This window comes from Vitis vinifera, chromosome 6 (assembly GCF_030704535.1).
Source record: "Vitis vinifera cultivar Pinot Noir 40024 chromosome 6, ASM3070453v1".
Lineage (NCBI taxonomy): Eukaryota > Viridiplantae > Streptophyta > Magnoliopsida > Vitales > Vitaceae > Vitis > Vitis vinifera.
Genome location: NC_081810.1, coordinates 6,800,713 through 6,818,367, shown reverse-complemented (window position 1 = coordinate 6,818,367; position 17,655 = coordinate 6,800,713). Strand labels below are relative to the sequence as shown.

The window sequence follows — 17,655 nt, the reverse complement described above, 5'->3', positions numbered from 1 at the left end:
GTATAATTCTATTTTTTTTTTGGAAATTGTGGATCATGTCTCTTCAAGAGACATCTTCAGCATAAATTCGAAATTTTTCACTGTTTGAATGGAAATTGTGAAAAATGTCTCTTGAAGAGACATTTTCAGTAAAAACCCAATTTTTAAAAAATTATGAAAGACATCTAAGTATAATTCCATTTTTTTATGAATTGTGAAAGGTGTCTCTTCAAGAGACACCTTCAGCATAAATTTGAAATTTTCCTGTGTTTGAATGAAAATTGTGGAAAGTCTCTTCAAAATTTTTTTTAAATTGTGGAAGGTGTCAAGAGTCACCTTTCACAATTCCCAAAAAATAGAATTATACTGAAGGTGTCTCTTGAAGAGACACCTTCCATAATTTTTAAAAAATTAGGTTTATACTAAAGTGTCTCTTTAAGAGACACCTTTAGTATAAATCCAATTTTTTTGAATTGTAGAAGGTGTCTTTTGAAGAGACACCTTTAGTATATATAGATTGGAATTTGTGGAATTGTGGAAAGTGTTTCTTAGAGTGACACCTTTTGTATAAATTAAAATTTTTAAGAATTGTAGAAGTTGTCTCTTCAAGCAACATCTTTAGCTTCAAAATTACGAGACATTCAAATTTGTCAAATTTTTTACCACGTGGAAAGTGTCTTTTCAAGAGACACCTTTAATATAAATCAAAATTTCTGAAATTGTAGAAGATGTTTATTCAAGAGACACCTTTAACTTAAATTTACTTCTTCCATAAAAATTATGGAAGGTGTCTCTTCAAAAGACACTTTCCACGTGACAAAAACTGCCGTAGATCTATCAATATTTTCTCAACTACCATTTTTTAAAAATTATTTTTTAAAACTGCTACAGAAGTTAAAAAAGCCCAACACATCTTGCCCTGATTAGGCTGGCAAAAAAAAAAAAAAGAGTAAGAAAGGAAGACAAATTGCATGGATTGGAGAGACTCGTTATAACGACGTGGCAATGAATGACATGGCACCACCACGTCAGCAGCCAAGTTACCGGCGAGGTCAAGTAAAACCTTAAAACCCGTCCACGGCCGTCAAATCACCCAAAAAGTCCGCATCGCTGTTCTAGCGCAGATGAACTATGTCCTTTCCTTGCTTCTCACTCAAATGCTCCACTTCTATTGAAAGCCAAAAAGCCGGAGGATCAATTTGTTGGCGACAGTAAAAGTATCCGTTACACCAAATGAATCGGATCCAAGTGGGCCACGATGCCTCTTTCCGGGTCGGATTCTCCGGTCACAGCGGCCATCTCCGGCTGGAGCCTCTCCCGCCGGTCGAACGCCCCAACCCTCTGAGCTCGCTTCCAGATTTCATCTCGGTCAGTGTTCGTTTCAAACCTTTTTTCGTGCATTACTTTGTTTTTGTCAAGTTTGTGTTTTGCAATTTTTATTGCCTGAAAGTTTGGAATGAATTGTAGTTGTATGGATTGAATGAGTTTTTTTTTTTTTTTTTTGTGGTTTTAGGGTTTCGTATCTTGCAGAACCTTTGCTTGGTTTTTGAGGAAAAAATGAGTGAAAGAGGAGAAAATTAATTATATTGTGTTTTATATCTGGGTTGGTTTTTGTTCTGAAATGAAAAACTGTGCTGAGTTGTGTGCAGATTTTTTATTTATTGGGCTCAGATGATGAAAGAGAAATTTGGTTATATTATTTTGTGTTTTTTTTTCCTCAGCAGCCAGGCGAGGTTAATGCTTGCCCTTTTATTTTTTTTCACTGTCTGGAGGTTGGGGCTGGTTGGGGGTGTTATTACAACAGTAGTTTGGGTTTCATTTTAATCCTTATTTTAGTGTTTGGCGGCTCAGAAAACCAAGGGAAAGAAAAGGAATTGCAGTTTTGAATGGTGGATTTTTATTAACCGTGAAACGAGGAAACAAAACCTTCGCTGAACTGAATCTAATACAACTATTAGTTTCTATTTGCTCTCTCAACAATCAATTGGGAAGGTAGGGGGTTATTCCAGGGCTTTTCACAATGATCTCAAAGCAAATGATCAAATTATTGTTTTATGGCAAGCTGGGAGGGGGGAGCCCCCCTCTTCTTATTTGTTTGTTTTGGTAGTGGAGGCTGTTACTTTTCTTTTGAGGAGGGTGATTTTATACAAGGCTGAAGGCTGGGAGGTAGGGAAGGAGAGGGTGTGGAGGTTTCCTATCCCTTCTTTGTGGATGATGCTTTCCATTTTTGCAATCCCTGCAAAGAAAAATTAACTTACTTGTGTTGGATTGGTTTGAGATTTCCTCGGGGTTTGAGAGTTAACATGGAGAAAATGAATTAGTTTCCATTGGGGAGGTACCGAATATAGGGACTCTAGCATTCTTGATAGGTTGTAGGGTAGGGAAGTTGCTTACCATATATTTAGGTCTACTCTTGGAGCCCCATTTAAATGATATGTGGTTTGGGATGTGCTAGAGGAAAGGTTTTACACAAAGTTGTCAAGGTGGTAGCGGTAATACCTCTCTAAGGGTGGGAGGCTTGCTTTATTTAGAAATATTGTTTCCAGTTTACTTTTTTTATTCATGCCCCTCTTCATTGCCCGTAGAGTCACGAGCTTGATACTTCAAAAGATCCAATTGAATTCCCTTTTTTTTTCCCTTGGGGGGTGGGGTTGGGGGGTGGCTGGTGCCTTCGAGTAGAAATCCCACATAGTAAAGTGGTTGTCCATTTGTAAGGATTACAAGAAGGTGATCTAGGAATTAGAGCCTTATCCATCTTCATCAAAGTCTTGTGTTGAAAATGGTGTTAGAGTTTTGCTTCCAAAATGGACTTTCTATGGAGGCAGATAGAGGGAAAAGTATGGCAAAGAGTCAAGAGGTTGGTATTCTCACAAACGAAGAGAGGCTATGACATTTTTTTTTGATAGGTTGGAAGGGAGGCTATGACATTGGTTTGTGGAAGATAATTAAAAGAGGGCTATGACATTGGTTTGGTAGACTTTGTGGTTTGGTAGCGGGTTTTTGTGTCTTCATGCCTTCTTTGTCTTTTGTTTTCTTTGTATACGACGTGTATACTTTATTTCGTTTTATTCGATTCTTATTTACCTATATAAAAAAAAAGATAATTAAAAGAGGGTAGGGGGTGTTCCATGTCAAAACTAAGTTAGAGATATGCAATAGGAGAAGAGTTAAAGTTTTGACAAGATGATTGGTGTGGTTGCTGTTGATGTTTGGGAGGCTTTAAGTGAGCAAGGGCTCTGAAATTGATGTTTCTTAAGGCCATTCCAAGATTAAGAGTTGGATAATGTTGGATGTTTGTTTAGGAAGTCCTATGAGGAGAGAGGAGAGGTTTTCCGCTGAAAGGAGGTTTAGAGCTTGTTGTCCCTTTCCAAGGCGGGGTTTTTTTTGGGTGCTTGGAAGGTAGTTTGGGGAAGCATTTAACCTTAGATCCTAAAAAAAAAAGATGACGACTTCTTGTTAATCATTGCTATATGTGTAAGAGAGAAGTTGAACCGACTATCCATATCCTCATCCACAACAAGATAATAAGAGGACCATGGTATCTTTTGTTTGCTTGTTTTTGCTCTTTGACTCTCCCTACCTTAGTGAGAGAAATTGTTCAAGGTTGAAATGGGTGTTTTGTGGGGAAAAAGAAGAGGAAAGTTTGGAGAACAACCCTCTATGCTTGTTTTAGATCGGTTGGCTAACATGAAGGCAATAGCTATCCTTTGATGGTGTGAAGTGATTGGATCACTTAGTAAATTTTTTGTGTACATCCTCTTCTAATGGTCCCATCAATGTCTTTTTAATGGTTCTTTGTTCTTGTTGAACTTCATTGAGTGGTTAGGGTCTAGATAGCTATTTTTACTTGAGGATGTTTGTTTTTGTTTTTGGGTAAATTATAAAAGTCATCCTATTATTTGTTTTAAGCAATACCAACCTTAAATTATGCCTAAATGTGTGATATTTTTTTTGATAGGAAAAAATAATTATGTAAAAGTGCCTAGCACATGCCTAAATGTATAATGTATTTTTCCATTAAGATTTTCATTAAATGTTGATGGTGTCAAAATATTGTGTGAATGGCCGAATACCTTGGCCTTGAGTTTTGTATATTATATATAGACTTTACAATGATGCTATACATGGAAAGCAAATAAAAGCAAATAAATTCCTGCATGATTCTAGCCCTATACATGTAAACTATAATCTGTCAAATAATGTATGCTAACTGTATAGAATAATAAATGGAGAAATAAGGAAACAATTGTGGGCTAAAATAAGGAAAGAAGTGTGGGCTAAAATAAAGAAAGAAGTGTGGACAGCAAAACTGTCCTTTGACAGATGGAAAGCTCGTACAACAATTATGTGGGTATTGACATAATTTTTTTTCTTTTTTTTGTGATATGTTTGGATATGTCCATTTTGTCTACGCACTTGTTACATGAGTTTTTTTTTTTTTTTCATCAATTTCTAACGGAAAATCCAAACAGAAGAGCCTATTTGACATTTGACATAATTTAAGGTTGACATTGCTATAAAAAAGTTTAATGGATAAATTGATACTTGAGTGAAAGTACATGGGTGATTTTTGTAATTTACCCTTTGGTTTTTTACCACTTTGGCTCATTTTGTATGGTATGCCCTTTATGTACCTAAGGTGCGCTCCTTCTTTCTATTAAACACTTTCCATCAATGCAATAACCATTTGCCTATCCAATAAATAAATAAAAAATGGATAAATAAATAAATTGTGTGTACAACCATGGAAAAAATTGAATAAAGTATTTTTTATTCTATTGAGAAAGATTTTTTCTAATACTTTACAATATGAATAGATGCAAAATATATATAGGAAAAAGAAAAAAAAAATGCACAACAGGGACTCTTAGAAATCAATAGTAATATATGAAAATTACATTAATGAATAATCTTTATTTTCCTAATCCTAATCCTATCCTTAACTACCAGATATTATGAGTTTAAATTAGAAAAAAATCTCGGCCTTAATTTGTTGTGAGGGATAGTAAAACTCTCATAGTATTCATCTTGGCAATTGGTGCAAATGTCTATTGATAGTAAATTCCATATGTTCGGGTATATCCCTTTGTCACCAATCTTGCCTTGAATCGATCAACAGTCCCATCTAGTTTATGCTTCACCTTAAAAACCCATTTACATCCAACGTGAGGCTTTCCTTGTGGTAGCTTCATCAAATCCTAAGTTCCATTTTTTTTAAGTGCCCTAATTTCATCTATGATCAGATTCTTCCATTCAGGAGTAATGAGGGCTTCCTACACTAACTTAGGAACAACTACATTGGACATATTGGACAAAAAAGCTTTATATGAATGTGGGAGACGATGATAGGACACAAAATTTGAAATTGGATGAAGCGTATAGGATCTAGTTCCTGTTCCAAGAGTGATGGGTAAATCAAGATCATCAACAACAGGAGAAGAATAAAAATTTCTTGTGCATTCTAGATCAATGGATATTGGTTTGGGTTCTTGGTAGTGCACTGATGATTGAATAGTCCTCCTCGGATCAGTTCTCCTAGAGTAGACATGAAGCTTTTGTTGCTGCAAATCTTCTCCCCTTAGTTGTTGTGTTGGCATTCTGGACAAGGGAGACGACAAAGGTGAGGAAGGGGTAGGAGAATGGATAGGTCATTGAACAAAAATAGAAGGCATTCTCTCGAGTGATGAGGCGGGTAAAGGAATGGTTTCCCATAACGAGGCTTCACTAGAATTCTCCACTTGAAGGTGAGTGTGGGCATAATATGGTTGGTTTTCAGAAAGGTGACATCGATATTGACAAACATCTTTTTGGTGATAGTATCATAACACTTGTACCCGTTCTCGGGTTGGGGAGTATCCTGGAAGAGACATTTAATGGCTTTAGGGTTAAGTTTGCTATGATGAGGATCATGGTCATAAACGAATGTTGTGTAGCCAAAGATTTTTGGAGGAAGAAAAGTGAATAATTTTGTGGCAAGGTAAAATTGAGTGAGTGAAAGTAGACATAGGTGTTGCAAAACTGAGGACTCGAGAAGGCATCCTATTGTTTTGGGACACGATTTGTGAACATGAGCGATTAAGCTACCTTAAGAAGGTAACTATTTTTTCTTTCTGCTATTCCATTTTGTAAGGATATTTTGATACAAGAAGATTGGTGAACATACCATTTGTTGAAAGGTATGTGCCAAGGATAGAGGAATAGTATTATTTCCCATTTTCAGTCCATAACACTTTTATTTTTGTTCCAAATTGGTTTTGCATTATCTCATGGAAGTTTTTGAACACTCAATGTCGGATTTTTCCTTTAACAAGTATACCCAATACAAATGTGTGTAATCATCAATGAAATTGATAAACCATTGTGTTTGTGCAATGTTGTTCACTTTCTAGGGTCCCCATATATCACTGTGCACAAGGACAAAAGGAACATGTTTTTCATATGGTTGTGGCAGAATTGAGCCCTTTGATGTTTGGAAAGTTCACAAAACACACTGAAGTTTTGAAACTTGTTTTTGAACAATTTTGGAAAACAAACGCTCGAAATAAGAAAGGTTGAGATGCCCTAATCTAAAATACCATAACAAATTTTGTTTAGTCGAAGATTGATTTGCCACTTGAGCTTGTCTCTCCGAGAGATTTTCACCCTCAAAGTAGTACAGCCCATTTATCTCTCTAGCACTACCAATCATCCTTCTTGAATCCAAGTCCTAGAATTCACAACAATGAGGTAAGAATTTAGCAACACAATGACTATCTTTAGTAAATTTACCGATTGAAAACAAATTACAAGACAAATTAGGAACATGAAAAACAAAATTTAAAGCCAAGTTTTTTGAAATAGGTATAGACCCTTTCTGAGCAATTGATGATGATGTTCCATTAGCAATTTATACTCTTTGTCTCCTAAAACATGGAAAATATGAAGTAAATAAATTAGAACAACTGATCATATGCTTAGAAGCCCCTAAGTCAATGATCCAAGAGACTTTATTACTTAGAATGACATTGAGAGCATTTTGAAATTACCTTGCTGGGCTAAAACACAAGTAGGGGAAGGATTTGATTGACTCTTAGATTGGTTGATGGCACGGTGTGGTAAATCCCATTGCTCCTTTGTGAAAGGCTTGGCCTCTTGGCCTCCATGGTTCACAATTTTCTGTTCAGTAGGTCTAACATTAAAGGCATGGGTAGCACCTCCATTTTGCCTTTTTTGACTTGGCGCATTCCCAGGTCTCTCGTGAAGCTACCGACAAGTTTCTCTAGTGTGGTGTGACTTTTTACATAAGTCACACCACATATTATCATGCTGGTTATTCCTCCTGAAATTCCTGGGTTGTTCAGCAGTAAGAGCTTTTTCAGTGTCGTTGATTTTTAGGACAGAAGTCTCAGTAGTCAGGCTGGAATCCTCATCCTTTTTCCCATTAACTTCCTATGACTTTCTTCACCTTGTATAAGGATGAATGCTTCATCTAGATCAGGGGAAACTTCCTTTCCCAACACATGATCACAGGCCTAATTGTATTGAGGATTTAGTCCCAAAAGAAACTGCTAAACTCTTTCCTATTCAAGCATCTCTTTTACCCACCTTGCATGAGTTGGTGACTCCATTTCTAGGTTGGTGTACAAATTCACTTCAATTAACAATCCCTTGAGAATATTAAAAGATTTAGTTACACTTGAAGCTCCCTGCTTGGTTTTCTGGATTTGTCTCTTAATCTGAAAGATTTGGGAAGCAGATCCCACCTTCGAATACGTCTTGCTCGCTGCCGTCCAGATATTATGCACTGTAGGGAGAAGAATAACAAGGGAATTCTCAATTTCCCAAGCCTCATAAATCGGGTCTGTGACTACTGGGGTAGGTAAGGCACCATTAACATACTTAAATTTCCCTTTTCCCATCAAAGAGATTTTGGCTGATTGAGACCACTCCATAAAAATTTTTCCATTCAATATCATAGTGGAGATTTGAAGGGTAAGATTATCATTATGTGAAGGAGTTTGAGGGTTTGTGGTGCTGGGTTTTGAAGGTTCTGTCATGTTTATAGAAGCAGGACAGGATGAAGTCGGACTGGATTAAAAGAAAGAATCTAATAATAAGGTAATATGAATGGGGTTAACCTGGTTTTTAGGCTATAGAATGAAAAATGAAAGGCGTGAATGATGGGCTAGAATCAGTTTGTAATACTCCTCAATAGAAGAGGAAAAAGTGATCAGCAAAATGACATGAAAAACAGGGCAGAAACAAACTGTAATACTTTCTCAATGGAAGGGGAAAAAACAATGAGTGAAAGGCTGATATGAAGGGGCAGCATCAAGTATGGCCAATAAAACAAACACCTGATGACCGGTATAGTGCAATCTTTGTTTCCGATGATGAAAAATAGAGAGAAATATAATACTGTTGGCAGTATCTATTTTGTGGATGAAAGCAAAGGAGAACAGAGAAAAAAAAGAAAAATCTGTAAGGAACCTGCTTTGATATCATGTGTTTTTTTTTTTTGATAAGTAAAAGAAGTATATTAAACGAAAAGAGGAAACACCAAAAACCGGTGCCCTCTAGGTATACAGGGAGTATACACACCACCTTCCCTAACTAGGAGCCAACCAGTCTACAAAACTTACAAGAGAAGAATGACTCTCTGCTAGGGAACCCCTGACCCAAAACCAAAGATTACATACAAAAGAATATTTCAACCTTTGAAGCGAAAGGTCCTCATCCCCAAATGCTAACCTATTTCTCTCCTTCCAAACTGACCAAAAAATACATAAAGGCGCCATCTGCCAAGCCTTCTTGCGTCTTTTTCCCACAAACCCTCCATTCCACCCAAGAAGGGTTGTCTTCACTGTACACGAAAGAGTCCAAGATATTCCAAAAAGAGAGAAAAGGAGGTTCCATAGGACCTGCGTCTTGACACAATGCAGTAAAAGATGATCCACTGTTTCTTCTTTAGATAGACAGAGGAAGCACCTGTTTGCCAAAGAGAACCCCCTCCTTTGAAGTTGCTCCTGTGTTAAAACTTTACCCCAAGAAGCCTCCCAAGCAAAGAAAGCTACCTTGGGAGGCACTCTTGCCCTCCAAATTCTTTCACTAGGGAACAAAGAAAGGCCCCCCGGCTCCATCATAGAATAAAGGGATCTGACAAAGAAAGCCCCATTATTTGAAGCTGTCCATATCACTCTATCTTCCTCCTCCCTTTGAACCCTGAAAGCTTTGATATCATGTGTTCCGCCATGAAGAAAACTGAATAAAACATTTTTTATTCTATTGAGAAAGAATTTTTCTGATACTTTACAATATGAACAGATACAGTATGCATGTATGAGAAAAAGAAAAAAAAAACGTGTATAACAGGAAATCCTAGAAATCAGTAGTAATATACGGAAATTACATTAAAGAATTTCCTTATTTTCTTAATCCTGAATCTATCCTTAACTGCTGTTTTTATGAGTTTAAATTAGGAAAAAATCTCAGCCTTAATAGTCCAAGCACTAGAGCATTCACATGGTTGAACCTCTGAGTGGAAGAAAAGAAAATGTTTATACTTGCAGAAAAAAATCCAGTGATGAGATCTCCAAAAAGTTTCATTAGGGAATCACTGAATTCATAAACAGGCATTCATGAATAATCTTTTGGAGCTTGTGGAAAATAATTACAAAAAAGGAGTATATGGATCACAATTTGGAAGTTATTTGTAACTTGCAGTTATTAAGATTATAAAGAAGAGCAAAAATACTTTGTTGGGCTCTGTTTGGTCCTTTAGAAAGGGGTTTTTATAAATTGAAGGTGTTGATTCTTTCTCCCCTTGCAGCTTTGCATAAGCTCCCATTTTTATCAGATTTATAGTCCATTCTCAAACTATCAGGTAAAACTATAAAGACTTCATAGCAGTAGCACTAAAAATCTTTGGGGAAATTAAGGGTGACATTCGTGAAGTATATGGCAACAGTATATGTAGCCAGAGGTTAATGCAAATGTTCTTTAATGAAAAAAGTTGAACTATATTTTGTGAATAGAATTTCCATATCAAAGTGCCAATTATTTTATTCTTCCTGGTAATTATGTTTACTTTTGTTTCAGCCACCTGCATTTGCTAGGGAAACACCTGAAACTATAAAAGAGTATATAGAGGACACGTATCTCTTGCCAAGATTGGACCCTGATGAGTTTTCTCCAGAAAAGGTTGGAAGACAGTGGGATTTTGACTGGTTTGATAGGGCAAAAGTACCTCTAGAGCCATCATTGCCACGGTCAGTGGTGGTCCAGAAATGGGAATTACCCTTCAGACGTTCAAAGAAAGAATCAGCTTCAGGAAAATGGGAACCCATATCAGAAGAGGTATGCTGGCTGCTTATTGTGCTTGTTCTCTTACACAGACACTTCTATTAACTTAACACAAGAAATCAAGATCACGTTGATTGCATATATATATATTTTAAATAAAATACAAAGAGGGTTATGGCAGTCTCTTCATTGTTGTCATTGCTGTTGTTGTTACCTTCCTGTTTCTAACTTCATTTTGGAAGTTGCTTATTTAATTGTTTAGGTTGAGGTATCAGATCTAATGGTAGGGGCTCAGGATACTGGTCCTCTGCCCCGCATGGTTGGACCAGCAAAGGATTTCATACGAGGAAGCATCAATAATCGCCCTTTCCGTCCGGGTGGTTTGGATGATTCTCAATCTCTGGACAGGATTCCTCCTCTTGGTGCTTCTAATGGTGAATGGGTACAGGAGGTTCTTAATGGTGGGCCTGCTCTGGTTGTTCCTCCAAGCTTTAAGCAAGGGTTAGATCTTGGTGATCTCAAGGTGAACTCGATTTTATAAAATCCCAGGCAAATTTTTTTTGTTTATTTATTAAAATCTTGTATTTTATTTCATAAATATCCATATTCTTATATGTTGCCTTTTTTTGTAGGCTTATTCTCACTCATGGAAAGTCTACAAGGGCCAGAGTGCACTCAAGGGAAAATCAGAGGAAAATCTGGTCAGTTGTTGCAATACAGTTTTCTCATATAAACTATATATCCTTTTTCAACATTTGGGCTATATGTTACCTTGGCGTTTGCTAGTGTGCATGCATATGCATGTGCCTATGTAGTCTTCTTTAAGAACAAATCTTAATAGTTGTCTCTTATATCATATTTGAGCAATGTTTTTATGTATTTCTGATATCTGCAGAACAAGCTGTCCATACAATTTGATGACTTACTCAAGAAAGCTTGGGAAGAGGATGATGTTGCAGAATCCAAGGAAGATGGTATCATCTGCACTTTTTACATTTTGGCTCTTGGTACTAATGTTTGTAAAGTTACTGACTCATGGGCAAAGAGCTGTAAACAAGCTCAGTACAGTGAGCTTTTCCAAGCTTATTCAGGCTCACAAAAATCAAGCCAGGGTGGAATTGGCTTAATTATTTGGTGGGCTGAGGCTTGGATTTGCTTGCCTCAACTCAACTAGGTTCATTTTGTCTTGCATCAAATTTGACTAGTACGGGGGAGGCTGCCCCACTTTGAATCCAACTTAAAGTGTGAACTCAACATGATTCAAGGAAACAAGTGTGGGTTTGAAGAAGTGTGGAATAATCTCAGTTTTGCACAATTTCTCAACTTCTAATGGTTAAAGAGTGAAAAAAAATAACCTTGCGAGCAAACCTTCAGGGTTTTCTTAATAGAGGGACAGATAGAGCAAGCTTCAAGGATTAAAGTTATATTAACAGAAATTTTGATCACCTGATATTGGTTAGTATCAGATGTATGCCTCAGGAGATGGGATAGAAAAAAAAAAAAGGAAATAGTCATCAAAGAACTTGGTAATGAGACTTCAAAGGGGGAAACTTGCACTAAAAGGTTGTAACCTGGTGCAGGTCCCTCTACTGGACTTCTAGGAGGGTGGCTGATAATTGGCTATGGTTCAACATTTGTACAGGAAGTGATCATGCGTAAGCTTGAACCCTTAATTGCAGGTTTTTTATTATCAGAGGAGCAAAATTGGTTCTTGGTATTGAACAAAAAATTGAGGCATCAACTAAAAAATGTACTGGTGGAATGAGGAGGTTGAAAAAGTGATTAAAGCAAAAAGAGCATGTTTAAATATTGAGGTATACATAGTATTGGCGAGCTAGCATAGCTAGATTAGGGTGGTAATTTTGTTTTAAAAGCACTTCATCCAATGCTACTAGTTCTTAAGGACTTATTGGCTTCAAGAGCAAGATTGAAGGCTTAAGAAAGTGAAATAAATTAAAATAAGTATGTAATTTTGGATCTGGTTAAGTAATGATAAAATTATTAATTGAATTTAATGTAAAATTATTAATTTAATTTAAAGAAGATACTCTCTTTGGTATCAATATAAGTCAGGATTTCGTATCCAGGTTTGCCTTGATGCTTGATTGTAAAGTTTCAGAATGACCTCTATCTTTTCTAGGTCTTCCATTAGGAGGAAATCCGAAGGCAAGTAGATTTTAGGATCCAGTGGTTGATAGAATCTTTAGGGATTTGGATGAGTAGAAAAATGCCTTTTTGTCTTTGGAAGGGAGAATAACTCTAATTTAGTCATGCTTGTCTTGTATCTTTAGCTATTTCTTATCTCTTTTTAAGATCTGGGCATTAGTAGTTTTAAGGATCGAGAAAATTGCAAAGGGATTTTCTTTGGTCGAGATTGGGGAGGCTAAAAAAAATCATCTTATCAATTAGGACATAGTGTGTAGGCCAAAGGAGTTTGGAGGTTCGGGGATTGGGGAAACTTCTCTGAGAAATTGTGCTCTCTTGGGGAAGTGGCTCTAGAGGTTTCCTAAGGAAACTTTTGTCTTTTGCCATTAGGTCATTTTGAGCATTTATGGGATACATACTAATGGATAAGACACCAACATTCTAGATAGATGGTCACATAGATGTCAAAATATTGTGTGAATGACCGAATACCTTGGCCTTGAGTTTTGTATATTATATATAGACTTTACAAGGATGCTTTACATGGAAAGCAAATAAAAGCAAATAAATTCCAACATGATTCTAGTCCTATACATGTAAACTATAATCTGTCAAATAATATATGCTAATTGTACAGAATAATAAATGGAGAAATAAGGAAACAATTGTGGGCTAAAATAAGGAAAGAAGGGACAGCAAAGCTGTCCTTTGACAGCCCCCCTCAAATTGATGCAGGTTGATCAACAAGCATCAATTTGCTACTTAGCAAGCAATGTCGATGACGAGGGAGAGCCTTGGTGAAGATATCAGCAATTTGTAAGTCAGTGGAAATATGTGGAAGAGTGATAACACGAGCTTCAAAGGCTTCACGGATAGAGTGACAGTCCACTTCAATATGCTTTGTGCGCTCATGATAGACAGGATTGGCTGTGATCTGAATAGCGCTTGTATTATCGGCATGTAGAGGTGTAGGATCGGTCTCAGAAAAATCTAACTCCGCAAGCAAACCTCGAAGCCAAATGATTTCAGAACAAGTAAGAGACATCGCCCGATACTCAGATTTCGTAGATGACTTAGAGATTCTGTCTTGCTTCTTACTTTTCCAAGATATCAATACATCACCTAAGAACACACACCAACCAGTGATGGAGCGACGGGTATCCGCACAACCAGCCCAATCAGCATCACTATAAGCAGCAAGGCGAGTAGAATTGCCTGCAGGGAAGAACAAGCCACGAGTAGAAGTGCCTTGAACATAACGTATGATCCTACGAACAGCAGCCAAATGAAGATGACGAGGAGTCTGAAGGAACTGGCTGACTTGCTGTACAACAAAAGAAATGTCCGGTCTAGTAATGGTGAGATAAACAAGGCTACCCACCAACTTCATGTATAAACTGGGATCAGCAAGTAAGTCGCCCTCCTCTTTGCGAAGCTTGACATTTAATTCCATGGGAGTATCAACAGAAGTAGCCCCTTGTAGACCAACTGTAGCCACCAAGTCACTCGCATACTTATGTTGATTGAGGGAAATACCAGAGGGACTATGATGCACCTCAAGACCAAGAAAATATGTGAGAGACCCAAGATCTTTCATATGAAAGGACTCGGAGAGATGAGTTTTGAGCTGACCAAGTAAAGCAGAATCGGAACCAGTGATCATAATATCTTCAACATAAACCAAAAGAACAACAATACCCATGTCTGATTTCCGAAGAAACAAGGAAGTGTCGTACTTGCTCTGCCTGAATGAAAATTGTAATAAAGTGGTGCGGAATTTATCAAACCAGGCCCTCGGAGCCTGTTTGAGACCATAAAGAGAGCGACGAAGCTTACACACATGTGAAGTCGGAGAGGGAAACAATCCCGGGGGTGGCTTCATATAAATATACTCTTTAAGATCCCCATGAAGAAAAACATTTTTTACATCCATCTGATGTAGTGGCCAATCACTGGAAGCAGCAAGAGCTAGAATCGTACGAACGGTAGTCATTTTAGCCACAGGAGCAAAGGTTTCTTCATAATTGACACCATATTCCTGATTATTCCCAAGTGCAACAAGCCGAGCTTTGTAACGATCCAAACTTCCATCAGATCGGACCTTGACTGAGTAAACCCATTTGCAACCCAGAGGAACAATAGTGGGAGGACAGGGCTCAATGTCCCAAGTGTGATTGGCCTCTAGAGCAGTAATTTCTTCCTGCATAGCTTGTCGCCAACAATCATGCTTAGCAGCATGTGAGTAGCATGTGGGAATATCAAATTTGGACAATGCAGCAGTAAGGGCTGAAATAGAATTGCTAGAACTGGAAGAGGGAAATCCATACCTATTCGGAGGTACAGACACTCGAGAAGAGCGACGTACTGAAGGTGCTGCAACTGACTGCATCTGGAGCGTGGTAGGATCAGATATCGGGTGAGCCACCGAAAGAGACTGTGGGCGGGAGCGTCTTGTATACACAATACCTGGTTGAAAGCGAGAGTTGACTGGATGAAGATCTGAGAACTGTTGCTCAAAGGAGGGAAGGACCACAGTAGAAGAGGATGACACAGTAGAAGAGGATACAGGAAAGAAATGTTGATTTTCAAAGAAAATAACATTCCTAGAAATACGTGTATGATGTAATGTAGGATCATAGCAAACAAATCCCTTTTGACACATATTATATCCTAAGAAAGCACATCGAACAAATTAAGCAGATAATTTATGTCGCTCATGAGGAGGTAAATGAACAAAGCATACATAACCAAAAATACAAAGGTGATCATAACTAGGTTGCTTAGCAAATAAGCGGAAATAGGGAGACTCCATATATAGGACTTGAGAAGGTAAACGATTAATCAAGTGAGTAGCAGTTTTTAGAGCCTCTACCCAAAACATGGATGGAACAGAAGATTCTAATAAGAGAGTACGTACCACATCTAAAAGATGACGATTTTTGCGTTCGACAACTCCATTTTGTTGAGGAGTAGAGGGACATGAACGTTGATGAATAATACCCTTAGAAGCCAAGAATGCTTGAAACTCAGTAGACAAATACTCACCACCGGAATTGGTCCTTAGTGGGAGGTCGTTTGTTTTAAGTGTATTTTCTTGTATTTTAGTTGTCTTTGGTGGGAGGATTTCTCATCCTTCTTCTTGTACTTCTTTTTATATTAATATATCTGTGTGGCGTTTCCAATAAAAAAAAAAATAAAAAATACTCACCACCGGAATCTGTGCGTAATGTCTTAATAGAAGTAGAAAATTGATTGTCAACATACGCTAAAAACTCAGTGAAAGTATGAAAGACCTCAGATTTAGAGCGAAGAAAGTAGACCCAAGTAAATCTGCTATGATCATCAATGAAAGTCACATAATATTTAAATTTCTCATATGAACTAATCGGGGAAGGTCCCCAAACATCACTATGGATAAGATCAAAGCAGTGAGATGCTCTACTTGCATGCAAAGGGAAGGGAAGAGTTTTACTTTTACCAAGTTTGCAAGAATCACACTCAAGAGATAAAGAATAACCATCCTTATTACCAGGTAAATCAGAGTTCAATACATGAGATAAGATCTGAGTATTGGGATGACCTAAACGACGATGCCACACCATACTAAGATCTGAAACATTATTACAAGCAAAAGACTTAATAGAAGAAAGTGGAGAAAAATTTGGAACAGGTAAAAATAGTGGAAAAAAGCGCCCCACTTTAGGTCCCTTTGCGATCGGCTTCCCCGTTACCTGGTCCTGCACAACACAACCATTACCAGAAAAATTAACAGCACAATTGTTATCAACTAATTGGCCAACTGAAATAAGATTCGTGGAAAGCTGAGGAGCAAGAAACACATCAGTGAACTTAGAAGAGGCATCGCCAATAGCAGCTATGGGCAAAGAGTTGCCATTGGCAGTTTGAATGGAAAATTGACCAGTGTAGGGCCGAACATGACACAAAGCGGTGGGATTATTAGTCATGTGATTAGAGGCCCCCGAGTCCACGTACCAGAGTTTAGTAGAATTGTTACCTTGAAACCCCATTGCTGATAATGCTGAAATTAACATCTGTTGCACCATTTCTGGGGTGCAGTAATCTGGTGCAGGAGGTGCAGGAACAGAGCACGCAGTTGAAGGAGAGTCGTGTGTTGCAGAAGTTGCTATAAGAGGGACAATAACCGAAGTCTGAAATGCTTGGACTTGACGATTCTGGGGGCGAATACGACATTCTTTGATAATGTGACCCTTCTTCTTGCAATAAGAACAAAACTTCTTAGGGCAAGTGGCAGCAATATGCCCATATTCCTTGCAGCAAAAACACTGCAAGTTTTTAGAATGCATAGGTGGTCCGCGTCCTTGGGTAGCATAAGCTACAGTTGCCGTCCCGGAACTGCCATGAGATTGCTCCAAAATAGCTTGAGTACTAAGGCGTTGCTCTTCGCGAAGTAACTCACCAAAACAAATATCAAGAGAGGGAACAGGAGATCTATTCAGTAAAGAGGAGCGGACAGATTCATGTTCCGGACGTAGTTTCATAAGAAACTGATCACGCCGGGTAGTCGCGTGAATAGTCTGAATAGTTGAGAGAGCGGCAATAGGAACATCCGCTGTAACCAAATCAGCATATTCATGCCAAAGAGTCAGAAATGCCGAGTAGTAGTCCTGGATGGAAAGACTACCATGTTGAAACATGACAATCGCATGTTCTAATTGAAAGCGACGAGCATCGTTATCCTGATGATAAACTTTCTTCAAATAAGCCCACATAGATTGAGCGGAGCGATGGGGCCGCAAGTGGGTGACAATATGAGGCTCCACTGAACCAAGAAGCCAAGACATGATGCGTGCATCAAGCACATCCCATGAAGGAGAAAACCCAACATCCTGAGATTTTTCAAAAGTGGATGGTTTTTCAACATCCGTGCCATCAATATGACCCCAAAGGTCTTTTCCCTTGAGAAAAAGTTCAAACTGAAATGCCCAGGTAGAATAATTTGTGCCTGTAAACTTAACACACAGAGGTGCGGAATCCATAGAAAATAAATAGAACCCGAGACAAAAGGATTGACCAAAAAAATCCCAGAAGAAAACTGACCCACGACGTGATCAACACAGACTTGACCGAAAGACACGAGAGGCACTTCCGAAACCGAAAAGACAGAAAAGAATTTGAGGGAAGAAAAATTAGCAACCTTGCTCTGATACCATGTCAAAATATTGTGTGAATGACCGAATACCTTGACCTTGAGTTTTGTATATTATATAT

General features: G+C 38.0%; 2 protein-coding genes across 2 annotated transcripts in view; one reads left to right on the top strand and one right to left on the bottom strand.

The window, feature by feature from the left end:
- The first annotated feature begins 1,063 nt into the window (after positions 1-1,063).
- LOC100253599 (DExH-box ATP-dependent RNA helicase DExH11) overlaps positions 1,064-17,655 on the top strand; it is a 78,354-nt gene continuing 61,762 nt past the window's right edge. Inside the window, exons 1-5 of the mRNA XM_010652644.3 lie at positions 1,064-1,347; positions 10,057-10,314; positions 10,523-10,783; positions 10,893-10,961; positions 11,156-11,234. Of these exons, the coding sequence (XP_010650946.1) occupies positions 1,213-1,347; positions 10,057-10,314; positions 10,523-10,783; positions 10,893-10,961; positions 11,156-11,234 (802 nt within the window). The 5' untranslated portion in view covers positions 1,064-1,212. The remainder of the gene's footprint in view (positions 1,348-10,056; positions 10,315-10,522; positions 10,784-10,892; positions 10,962-11,155; positions 11,235-17,655) is intronic.
- LOC132253940 (uncharacterized) lies at positions 16,072-17,619 on the bottom strand. The gene is made up of 2 exons (XM_059737491.1): positions 16,421-17,619; positions 16,072-16,142 (listed from the first exon to the last, which is right to left on the bottom strand). The coding sequence occupies exons 1-2, from the start codon at positions 17,421-17,423 to the stop codon at positions 16,105-16,107; spliced, it is 1,041 nt and encodes a 346-aa protein (XP_059593474.1). The 5' UTR covers positions 17,424-17,619; the 3' UTR covers positions 16,072-16,104.